General features: G+C 34.6%; 1 protein-coding gene across 1 annotated transcript in view; it reads right to left on the minus strand.

The window, feature by feature from the left end:
- Positions 1-8,199, minus strand: part of LOC149795211 (uncharacterized) — a 138,730-nt gene extending 130,531 nt beyond the window's left edge. The window contains exon 1 of the mRNA XM_089964953.1: positions 8,062-8,199. Coding sequence (XP_089821079.1) covers positions 8,062-8,146 — 85 coding nt within the window. The 5' untranslated portion in view covers positions 8,147-8,199. The remainder of the gene's footprint in view (positions 1-8,061) is intronic.
- Between the last annotated feature and the right edge of the window lie 5,296 nt (positions 8,200-13,495).

A 13,495-nucleotide genomic window follows, 5' to 3' on the forward strand; every position in this document is an offset into this window, starting at 1 on the left:
TTCACTTAGAAATTCATGGGGGTGGATAGGATTGGCTAATGTGTCAATCAATTTAATCCCAGATTAACTTAATCTAATCATCAATACTCTTGTGGGTGTCCGTTTGTGTTTTTTTTTATAAATGAAAAATTCATGTATATTTTTCTTCTTTTACCTATTCTGATTCTCAATATATAATATGGAACTGAAGTCGCAAAAGTTTCTAATCCATCACACCTGTAAAGGACATAAATGTAGATGCCTTAATTAGATAGTTGATGTAAGAGTTGCCTCCCTTGCATATCAGAATGCCAACTTGCAGGTCCTTTACACATGAGCTCATCATTATTTTTATATCGTTGAGAAAAAAAGAGTTGTTTTTATATGCTGGCTGTATCTTTTGAGGGGCACAACCCATATCTGTTTGTTACCAGTTTTCTTCTACTGTGTAACTTCTGAAGAACTTTAGTATGTGTTTTTATTACCTAACCATTGGACCAAGTATGGTTATTGATCTTTAATCCAGCATATCTTGTGTGTTTTCTGTCAATTGTCTGTCAACATTTTGCTATTTTCAACTTCTTAATAATCACTGGACCAGTTTCAACAAATTTTGTCGGAAGCATTCTGGCATAATATCAGAATCTTTCACACTTATACATTTACCAGTGATGTTGATTATTCTTCAAATATGACCACCTTTACTAAAATTAGAAGAAAACTTTAAATGACTTCTTTAAAAAAAAATCTGCTCAATAGAATTTGACAACATTTGAGAGCATGTTGTCTTAAAGGACATTTAGTTTTGTTGAATGGTGCCAGTCTATCAAAACTGACTGCCATTGATTAAATAGCAAAAAATTAACTTCTTTTCTCAAAACCACTCCACAGAATTTGACCAAATTTCATAGAAAGAATTCTTTTATGAATGCCTTTCAGTCTGGTACAGATGATGTCAGTCTGCTCTAAAATATCACTGCCATTTTTAAAAACAAACCTTTCTAAATAACTTCTCAAAAATCACTCAACAGACTGTAGCTAAATTTAACAGAATGTTTACTTTCACAAAGGCCTTTCATTTCTGTACAAATGGTTCTAATCTGCGGTGAGGTGTGGCCACCATCACCTAAATTAGAAAAATTTAAAATAACTTTTTATCAAAATCTGCTCATCAAACTGACATTCTTCTTTGAAGGCTGTTCAAGTTGTGCAGATGGTGCTGTTTTCCCATCAAATATGGACACCATTACTCAAAGTGAGGAACCTTCAAAGTAATTCTGAAAAACTGCTCAGTTAGACCAGCCTTTAAGCTAATTCTGAAAAACTACTCAGTTAGACCAACCTTTAAGCTAATTCTGAAAAACTACTCAGTTAGACCAACTTTTAAGCTAATTCTGAAAAACTGCTCAATTAGACCAACTATTAAGCTAATTCTGAAAAACTGCTCAGTTAGACCAACCTTTAAGCTAATTCTGAAAAACTGCTCAGTTAGACCAACCTTTAAGCTAATTCTGAAAAACTGCTAAGTTAGACCATCCTTTAAGCTAATTCTGAAAAACTACTCAATTAGACCAACCTTTAAACTAATTCTGAAAAACCACTCAGTTAGACCAAACATTAAACTAGTTCTAAAAAACCACTTAATTAGACCAGCTTTTAAACTAGTCCTGAAATACCACTCAATAAGACAAATTTTAAAATAGTCCCAAAATACCACTCAATTAGACCATCTTGTAAACTAAATGCATCTCCATATGAATGCCCTTCAGAATTGTACACTAATTGCTATCTGCCATTAAATATGGCCAAAAATGACTGAAAAATAGGAAAAATACCCATTAAATGACTCTTCAGAAACTATTGACTGAAAATATACTGCATGAATAATTGAAGTTTTGCATAATTGATGCTGATCCACCATAAAATATGGTCACCATTTACTAAAACTAGAACTTGTATAAATGACATTTTCTCAAATACTGCTCAACAGAATTTTTACCAAGTTTAATAGAAAATGTCTTTGAAGGGATGTTATCAAGTTTTTACTAATCATGTTCTGTCCAATATGGCTGTTGTTACAAAATATGAAATCCTGTTAGTAACTTCTTTTTAACTGCTCAACTAAATCTGATAAAATGTTACAAAAAGAATTTATAAAGAAATTTTGTCCTATCATGGAACTGTGTGTACTTAATGTTAATGCATTATACATGAATGAAAATGTACTCAGATTTTACTGACTGCATAAAGTCTTACCTCTACTGTGGTTTATTTTCTTCTTTAGCTGTTTATAAATACAGAATTTGGTTCACTGAATGCTATATGAGCAAAGTGTTTGCAGTGAGAAATCTGATTACCTTGAGTTCTCTTGCTTTGGATTTTCATCAACAACCAATGTATTTATAGAGTGAACTGTCATTGTTTTATCCCAGTATGGGTTTTTTTCAGAAAGCTAATCAATTTATGGGAGCAATCTTCAGCTGTAAAAGGGAGGTGAAATATAAAATTGTATTCTTTTTCACCAAACGTTTTTTGTGATAAAATTGTTTTATGTATTGGATGTTCCATAATTTATTCAAAATTTTACTGACTGTCTGATCTATGTCACAGTGCCATTCTATTTGTACAAGTTAGTCATTGTCATAGCTGGACAGACAAATTAAATTCCATTATACATTACATGCTCTGAGTAATGTTTGAGTATTAAATATTATCGTTTCTGCAGCAATGCAGCATTAACGTAAACAGTTGTTTATTATGTGTGTGCATGTTTGTATGTGTATGTGTGTGTGTGAATATATTATTATTGGCTTGTATTATATATGTTTATAACAGATGTTTCAGGGTAAAATAGTCTCATCATTATTATTATTATTATTATTATTATTATTATTATTATTTTTATTATCTTTGTAACTGCTGCCTTATTGATCATAATTAGTAATATCAATACTGTTAAGTTCCAGATGCTGCATGAATGATGTATATATTTCTTGTAGCATCAAACAAACAAGATAAATTGCTTTAGGAAGAATTTTTCTAAGCAAGCTATAAATAGCATGTATAAATAGCATGCCCATTTACTTGACATGAAAATTGGTTGGCTGGCTGATTTGAACAGCATACATAACACATTGATATATCATCCTGAATAAATGGGAGCTAATCCATGCTGACCCATGCAGGTATCAATGTCATCATCTTAATGGTTTATATTAATGGTACAACATTTGACACCATCTTTATTGTTCATATTAATGGTACAACGTTTGACACCATCTTTATTGTTCATATTAATGGTACAACGTTTGACACCATCTTTATGGTTCATATAAATGGTACAGGATTTGTCATGATCTTTATGGTTTATATTAATGGTACAAGAATTTATCATCATCTTTATGGTTCATATTAATGGTACCAAATTTGACGCCATCTTTATTGTTCATATTAATGGTACAATGTTTGACACCATCTTTATGGTTCATATAAATGGTACAGGATTTGTCATGATCTTTATGGTTTATATTATTGGTACAAGAATTCATCGTCCTCTTTATGGTTCATATTAATGGTACAAAATTTGTCATCATCTTTATGGTTCATAATGGTACAAGATTTGTCATCATCAACTTTATGGTTCATATCAATGGTAAAATAATTTATCATTGTCTTTATAGTTGATATTAATGGTAAAAGATTTGTCATCATTTTTAAGGTTTACATTAATAGTACAAAATTTGACATCATCTTTATGGTTCATATAAATGGTACAAGATTTGTCCTCATCAACTTTATGATTCATATTAATGATACAAGAATTTATCATCAACTTTACGGTCCATTTTAATGATACAAGATTTGTCATTATCATCTTCATGGTTCATATTAATGGTACAAAAATTCATAATTACCTTTATTGCTTATAATAATGGTACAAGAATTCAGCATCACCTTTATGATTCATATTAATGGTACAAAATTTGTCATAACTGTTTATGGTTCATAATAATGGTACATGAATTCATCATCATTTTTATGATTCATATTAATGGTACAAAATTTGACATAATCATTATAGGTCATATTAAATGGCACAAGCTTAATTATATCATTTTATAATCTGTATTGATATTTGTTCATGTTAAATGTGGTCATACTAAGCGTTATCATTTTCATATATAGGAGTGTAGCTGCAGTTTTGTATTCATTTAATCAGAAATTCATATTAATAAGAAATTAATTTCTTCTTTCTTATTAATACTGTGCATTTAAATCTCTCTCTCTCTCTCTCTCTCTCTCTCTCTCACACACACACACATATCATTATAGCACTATAAAAGCCATAATAATATACTGCCTTATAATGATACAGTACTTCTCACTGTAATGTTCATAGTGTATACTGATTTGTAGTGAGACTGACTCATAAATGATACAGTACTCCTTATAACACTAGCAATCAGCTACTTTGGTGCATCCTTAAGGAATGACACTTTACTCCTATTGCCTCAGCACTAAATAACCCACTTGTGTTGATGTGCCATTAAAAGCACCAAACCAAACTAGATCCTCAAGGATACAATGACATGCTGCACTATCAGAGAGCCAAACAGTATTGAAAGAGGAGGAGTAGGAATAATGTCAGTAATAGACACACTTTGTTATTAATTACCAAACAACATAATTCATAATTTCATTATATTCATCAAATATGAAATTATGCAAAAGTTTACAACAAAAAATGATTGTTTAAATCATTCATGATGATTCATGTCATTGTATGTTGAAAGTCTGTTAATTATAAGTGAATGGGAGCCATTGAAGTTCAGTACTACCTCATTATAACACTATCCATGGAAGCCATACAGTTTGCTGCCTTATAGTGAGACTGCCTTATAATGAAGTATTTTATATGTACAGTACTACCTCATTATAATACTATCAATGGGATCAATTAAGTATACTGCCTTATAATGAAGTATTTTATACATACAGTACTACCCCATTATAATACTATCAATGGGATCAATTAAGTATACTGCCTTATAATGAAGTATTTTATAGGTACAGTACTACCTCATTATAATACTATCAATGGGATCAATTAAGTATACTGCCTTATAATGAAGTATTTTATACGTACAGTACTACCTCATTATAATACTATCAATGGGATCAATTAAGTATACTGCCTTATAATGAAGTATTTTATACATACAGTACTACCCCATTATAATACTATCAATGGGATCAATTAAGTATACTGCCTTATAATGAAGTATTTTATACATACAGTACTACCCCATTATAATACTATCAATGGGATCAATTAAGTATACTGCCTTATAATGAAGTATTTTATATGTACAGTACTACCTCATTATAATACTATCAATAGGATCAATTAAGTACACTACCTTATAATGAAGTATTTTATACATACAGTACTACTTCATTATAATACTATCAATGGGATCAGTTAAGTATACTACCTTATAATGAGACTACCATATAATGAAATACATGATAAAGCACTCTCTCATTATAACTGTCCATGGAAAACAGAGTTTACAGCCTTTTAATGTGACTGCCTTATAGTGAGATACATGATTCAGTTCTGACTCATTGTAAACAATATCCATTGGAGACATGCAATATACTGCCTTTTAGTACATGATACAGTACTCCCTCGTTACAATGCTTCATGTGAGCCATAGATTATACTGCCTTATTGTGAGACAATGTTATAATGAATTACATTATCCATATTATTTTACTATCATTTATTAAATATTATCTTTGGCCATTCTCGTGTATAAACAATTATTGTGTTAGAATGAAGGCCTTATATTGAGGTAGTGCTTTATACTGCATGCTCCTTATTAATATATTTCTTGATGTGAAATCATGGAATATTTAGTTTTCATCCTGTAAGAAATAAGATAAAGTGAAAATAAACTGTAACCATGGAACTAAATTAAGGCAGTGTAATGGGATCCATGCCCTTGCCAGTCTTACTGGAGGAACTGTGGTAGTATGATGGATGCTATGATGATGGACCCATTTAATGGGATTCTGTCTAGCATGAATGAATGTAGTAGTGTGAGGGATTTTATGATCATGGACCAATTTAATAGGATTCTGTCTTGCATGAGTGAATGTGGTAGTTTGAGGGATTTTATGATAATGGATCCATTTAATGGGATTCTGTCTAGCATGAATGAATGTAGTAGTGTGAGGGATTTTATGATCATGGACCAGTTTAATAGGATTCTGTCTTGCATGAGTGAATGTGGTAGTCTTGAGGAATTTTATGGTCATGGAACAATTTAATGGGATTCTGTCTAGCATGAGTGAATGTGGTAGTCTGAGGAATTTTACGGTCATGGACCAATTTAATGGGATTCTGTCTTGCATGAGTGAATGTGGTAGTCTAAGGGATTTTACGGTCATGGACCAATTTAATAGGATTCTGTCTTGCATGAGTGATTGTGGTAGTCTAAGGAATTTTATGGTAATGGTCCAATTTAATGGGATTCAACCTTACATGAGTCACTGGTAATATGAAGAGTTTTATGGTAATGGACCAATTTAATGGACCCTGTCTGAAATGATGGACTGCAATCAATGACCTTTCCTGTCTTTCATGAGAGGCTGTGGTAGAATGAGAGATTTATGGCAAGGGACTAGTTTATTGGGATATAAGACAGTGCCTAATATGAATGGCTGTGTTAGTCAGAGAGGTTTGATAATAGATTAATATAATAAGATTCATGTCCATGCCTTTGTTACATTAGGAACTGTGGTAGTTGTAGGGATTTATGTTAAGGGACTAATGTAATAAGATCTTTGACTATGGCTATTTTAAATGAGGGACTGTCATAACCTGAGGGGTATATGTTAAGTAACTAATGTTGTTGTTTTGTTGTTTTAGGGGTTAACGCCATTTTTCAGCACACGATAGGCTATACATGGCGGCCAGTATTAATGGTGGAGGAAGAACCCGGGAAAACCCCGTAAAGAACCACCGACCCACGAGAAGCTACTGGCAAACTTTTCACATACCCACATTAGCCGAATCCGAGACATGAACCCACGCAGACAGAGGTGAGATGGCAGTGATCCGTAACGGAGAGCGCTTTAGATCACTCGGCCACTCGGGGCCCAAGTAACTAATGTAATAAGATCCTTGACAATAGCTATCTTACATCAAGGAATCATAGTCTGAGAGGTTTATGTTAAGGGACAAATATAATAAAAACAATGACTATGGTTATTTTACAACAGGGACTGTGGTAGTCTGAGGCTTTTGTGTTAAGGGTCTAATGTAAAAAGATATCTGACTGTGGCCATCTTACAACAGGGACTGAGGGGTTTATGTTAAGGGACTAATGTAGAAAGATCTCTATGGCCTTTTTACTTCAAGGACTGTGGTAGTCTGAGTGCTTTATGTTAAGGGACTAATGTAATAAGATCCTTGACCATTCTTATTGTACACAAGGGACTGATATTCTGAGGGGTTTATCATAAGGGATGAATGTAACAAAATACATGACCATGTCTTTGTTACGATGGACTGGTATTCTGATGGGTTTATCATAAGGGACTAAATTAATAAGATCTTTGACCATGCCTATGTTACATCAGTGACTGTGATAGTCTGAGAGGTTAAGGAAAAGGGACAAAAGTTATATAATCCATGACCATTTTTACATTACATGAGTGACTGGTTGTATGAAGGTTTTTTGATAAAGAACCACTATAAATCATTAATAATCACAAACATAAAATTGTTCTAAAAATCTTTACATGGTAATTTTTGCACATTTATCCCTAGCATAATGTATTATGTGTGTTAGTTTACAGGTCACAGGATTTTTTTTGGGCTGTACACATAATAACTCAGGTCACTGACAATGTACCTTCATCAAAATTCATGAATAACTTGATGTAGGATGGATGTAATGTGTATTCTTAGAAGTCCTTACTATCACAGCACATTCCAGTTTTAAATATATTGCCTATATTAAAAATATAACACTGGCCTTTGAAAAGATGAATTATTAAAATTTCACATACCTTTGATATTGTTTCCTGGCTTCAGCAGATCTTTTATGTTCCCTTGTATCGAGCAGGTGAGACTGTATTTTATCTCCTGAGACATTCAAACATTTCACAGATTCCTCTTCTAGTGGAGGAAATTAATTTGCTTTGTCTGTCTGTCTTTGTTTGTTTTTTTTGGAATGTGAAATATTAATAAGTTCTTTTCACTAAATTTGAAAGTCCTGTGTTACTGACAGTCCTGTTTATTCTCTTTAAATGTTACCATGGGATCATATAAAACGTTAGCATGAATGTTTTCAGTTCTCTTGTCTTTTTTGTTGAACCTCCTTATGTTCATGAGCTAGATTGTTATCTGACATACATGTATTATACAGTTTGTCAACTGCAGTTTTCACTGAATTAGTTTGATTTATTTTGTTTGAATTTGTTTTGGTTAAATATTTGAAATGGTCAAATGCTCAATTTCTGGTTGTTGCCTGTAAATTACATCCAGATATATCTCTTTTAATATTGTCAGCAATTGACTTATTCCCACTGAGTATGGTAAATTTAATTACAAGTTTTTATATATGATTTGTTCACTGAATGATATAGTCCCAAGAAGTACAGTACTGACCAGATTGACCAATTAAAACTCATTTAAAGATCGGTACTGTTATCTGTATGAATCAGTCCTAAGTTATATGTCTATCAGTCAAAATAACGTTATTTAGATATTTTAATCCACGGTTATCCACTAGAACAGAAGTGTCGAATAGTCAATACACATCCTTGATAGCCAATGTACAATTTACTATATTTTTACTACAGTGAACTTGACATTGCAATTACGTCAGCAGAAGAATATGATCCACCAATTGAATCACAGCAGTCTCAAAGATACCCAATCGGAAGTGCCGACTATGAATGAACTAACCACATCTCAATGTGAATGAATAAGCACATGGTATGTAGACATACTGCACTTAATAATGGGGCCACGAGGCATTCTAAAATTACTTCTTTCTAGTTCAAAGTCATTGGTTAATGTCGCAACTTTGATTAAATGTGTGGGAGGAAAATGTATGTAGTAGAGTATTTCCTATTACCATGACAACCCACCCATGATTTTATTTACTGTTTTTGTTAAGCCGTAAGCTATTTGCGACAGCTCATGCTGTTAATGAACTAGAGACGTGCGGGGGTGGGCTTATCTAGGTCAGGGAGTGGTTGTTAGAATCAGCAGTACTGATTGTGTGGGCACATATATGGTAATATTTTAATTCTTTAAAGAGAACTTTGATATTTAAATCGGTTTTCTTAATTGGGAGGGATATGATTTCAGCCAGATGTTGCCAAAGTAATTGTTTACTGGCTTGAAGTATTTTCAAGGTACTTGGGAAAACAGTAAAAGATAGTCCGAATGATTGACGTTGAATTTCATATACATACATACATACATACATACATACGGGGGACCGCTCCGGTGGCCTAGTGGTTAAAGCGTCCGCCTCGGATGGGGGAGGTCGTGGGTTCGATCCCCTGCCGAATCATACCAAATACTTACAAAAATGATACTAACAACCGCCTCGCTTCGCCCTCAGCATTAAGAGGCTAGTGTTAGGACTGGTCGGTCTGGTGCCAGGATAAAGTGACTTGGTGGGACATAATGCTACATGTCTGTGATACGATGCCTCAATGCTTGACATCACTATAAACTGCCACACTGCAAACATCGTAGCGATATGACTGAAAAATTGTTAAAGCTACGTTAAAAATACAAATCACACACACACACACACAGAGGGGTGTACCTAAAATATTTGGCACCCGGGGCTGATGCTTCCCTTGACACCCCCACAAATAATTTATAAATGTAAACTCACAGAAAAATATATATAATCTTTGAAAGTTGATTTTTAACAGTACAGTGCTGTCATAAACAAATTGGAAATAAATTTTACTTTGGCGAATTTTTCATTTGGTTTGAAAACTTGTACTGGTATTTCAACACTCCCAATGGCAACCCCCATCCCTTCTGGCTGTCACCCGGGGCGGACTGCCCCCTCTCACCCCCTTAGTACGCCACAGCATACATACATACATACATACATACATTTTGATTAATTAAACAATATTCTCTTTTCAAAGCGGGAATCTACTAAGTAACGAGAGAGAAATCTCCATATCTGTATCTAGTAAGAGAGGTGGATCGTGGGTGGTATTGTATATAATTGATTATCAAATTAATGAAGTGATTGGATAATGTGTTCAATATAAATATTTTAAAATTTGTCGTACGTTCGAATAACTAGTTTCATTTAAGTAAATTGATCTGGATGCAAATTGTTCCCCGTGGATAAAAGACTGAGTGACATTGCCAGATAGCCATTAACGTTTGAAGGCTACGATCAAATTAACGACACGTGACCATGATTTATTAGATGCAGGAATATTCAGTTGGCGGTACGATTCTTTTAACCTATTTTTAAAATGCATTTTTGCAATAAAAACCTGACTACTTTTTGGCGATAGTGTAAACAAAACTATTATTTGTCTGTCTCGGACATAAGTTTAGAAGGTTTTAATTTACAGGAAGAAGTTGGGGTTTTAACATAAATATATTATGCATGCACGCGCGCGTGGGCAGACGGGAATTAAGTTCCCTGAAATACCATGTGATGTTCAGTGATCATTGTAATTTGCATCAGTGAGAAATAATTCGTGCAGACAAAATTAATTTGAATAGTTCACCGAGGTATCGATAATAGATCGTTTTTCAAATCTTGCAATTTCCTAGTTTGAGGTTGAATAAATGTTGGGGTGCAGATGTTACAATGAAGCCCAGTGAATATATCAATGGCTACGTTTTCGTATCGAAGCTTACGTTTGGTTGCAATGATGAGAAAAATTTCATTTAAAATAAGCAGCGAAGCTGCTTTCAGAATCGATCCGATTGTGTATTTTATAAACTACAGTGAATGCATGAAAACGTTTTTCTTTGCTTATAGCGCTTACAAAAATAATAAAAATTTAGAAATCCCCTCCCCCCAGCTATTATAGTTACAGCGTACTCCGCTAGGAAAGCGATCTCTTATGATGAAGCGTTCATCAATCCGCAGATCTTCAAAGTGTTATCTTCGCAAGCCAAGGACACGATATGTTAACCCAGTCTACACCTTGGCGGATCGAGCAGATAATTTAGTATGTAATGCCAATTAACAAACAGTGTCTAAGAGCAGTGCTTTGCACATCGGCTGATACTGGTGGATGCAATTTACTTCTAAGGGATACTTTGTAAGTTTAATATCGAAAGTATGACTGCGTACCAGAGAGAGGCCGTTACAGGTGTATTTGAGTGAAGTTATTTGGACAAACACCGATCGGCAGTGAAAATTGCTTATTTATGAGTCCATTCAACTAGAGTGCTACCCTTGTCTTAATCATGTAGGAATATTGTTAAAATTTGAACAACTTAATTTTAACAGACCCGAAGCACACGAATATCCGTTCGTTTCGCCAAGGTGTGGATACGGTTAACATACCAAGAATCTTGGCTAGCGAAGATGTCATAATGTATGCTTTGAAAAATGTTCGTCAGCCGGTAGCTTATAGTGAAATCGTTGAACTTGGGAAAAGGTCAAAGATCGTCGGTCAATCAGTCTGAGTTCCATTTCTACCCTTTCGTAAAGTAGCATCGTGTTAATTGTTTTCTCGAAATATTCTTTCATATTCGTTCTGTCAATCTAAAAATTTATTTCGAATCCTCGTACCATACTGGGGCGGGAGGTTGTCACATACGTGCTTTTCACATATAAAGCGTTGAGTTCACCAGTTACAGTAGTCGCGCTGAGGTCTGAATGGATAGTTTCGTATTTTGACACCTTTCTAATTGTTAAGGTAGAAGGCATGAACCTAATTGTCATAAGCCTAGCATTTATAAATTCACACGGAAGCTAAATCTGTAATGTGGTTTAGATTTACTTTGAGTTAGGCTTGAAAATGGGCTGGCTTATTTGGTGGCTGCCTGTCACAGTTAGACTAGCACTGAAGATCAAAATCCTAACTTGGGCTGCAAATGAAGAGCCAACATGGTTTACGTATTTTCATACGTCTGCTACAGAGGTAAATATTTAAAAATCGAGATGGTTGAGGGGTAATGAAAAGTATAATAATTTGTTATAGTACTAGTGAATTTTATTCATGCATAAGGCACATACTGATTCTCATAGCTGCCTTGTCACGGTAAAATATTCAAAATAGCTCTTTGCTGTCAAACATGAATGTAAAAAGAGGGGTTGGTGGCAATGTTGGTTCAGTATAAAAGCCACCAGTTGTATAAGGAATTAACCTGATTGCCGCCGTAAAAATCTCACATGCATGCTTTCTTCAAAAATCATTAGTTTGTTTCTATTTGTATATTCAGTGTAAAAATTATTCTCATTTTTCTGCAATAGGTCATTGTCGGATAAAACTTAACCAGACCTGAGACTGAGCTATTGAGCGCATTAGCGATGGAGAGAAACAGTACAGAAAAACGAGGCGATGTGCCACTCCAGCTTCCAGCCAATGCTGTTATAGCGACTCCAGCACTACGGGTCATTATGGCACTATATGTAAGACATTAACATCTATCTGGAGCTAGAGTCAAGAGAACAATGCTACTCCTAGTGTGGAACGGAACGAGCTAGGTAGTAGACGGAAACAGTTCAGGGCCCTGAGAGACAGCAAAGAAGAGGAAGAGCAAGAAACGGAAGGAGAGGGTGAGGTATTTCAAGGGTGACCGACCACTCTGAACCCATAGCTGGCACTCCATTATTTGAAAAGGAACTCACCTCCCGAACCCAGACCGAGAATTGACGAGCTCTCCTCCCACCCATAAAACACAAAGGCAGAAACTAATATCGGATCAGGAGGTGCAAAACGACGTCAACATTATTAACAAACCGACGCTGTAACAGACTCAGACAGCGAAATAGAACAAGCTGAAGAAAAATAGACAGAGGAGACAGTAGAGAAAGAAAAATAGTGCAACCAAGACAGACAACGGTTTTTTTTTAAATATGAGATTACATCAGTAATAAAAGACTCCAAGAAGGCTAGCCACTTCATTAGCGCCGTTAAATATTTGGCTCGGTGGTCGCTAAAAACCCGTAAACCAAGGCCACAAAAATGACAGTTTTGTGTACGCATTCTCTCACACTACTACCAAGAGGCATACGATTTTCAGGCTAATTAACATGAGAGAAAGTCGAGAGTGCAGTAAGAGGGCAAAAGAGTAGTATAGTGGGGCTGTATAGGGACAATGGAAAACCCAGGCAAAAGGTCGTGGGCTGTATAAGGACAATATTTATAGGGACAAGCGAAATCTCAGTCAAAATGGTCTTGGGGCTGTATACGGACAATGGGACTTTACCATTAATATAGGATCAATTGAAATCGAACAGGTGAGGTGACGTTATGGTACAGA

Source organism: Sinohyriopsis cumingii, chromosome 7 (genome assembly GCF_028554795.1).
Source record: "Sinohyriopsis cumingii isolate HCF-2022 chromosome 7, ASM2855479v2, whole genome shotgun sequence".
In the NCBI taxonomy this organism is placed as follows: Eukaryota; Metazoa; Mollusca; class Bivalvia; order Unionida; family Unionidae; genus Sinohyriopsis; species Sinohyriopsis cumingii.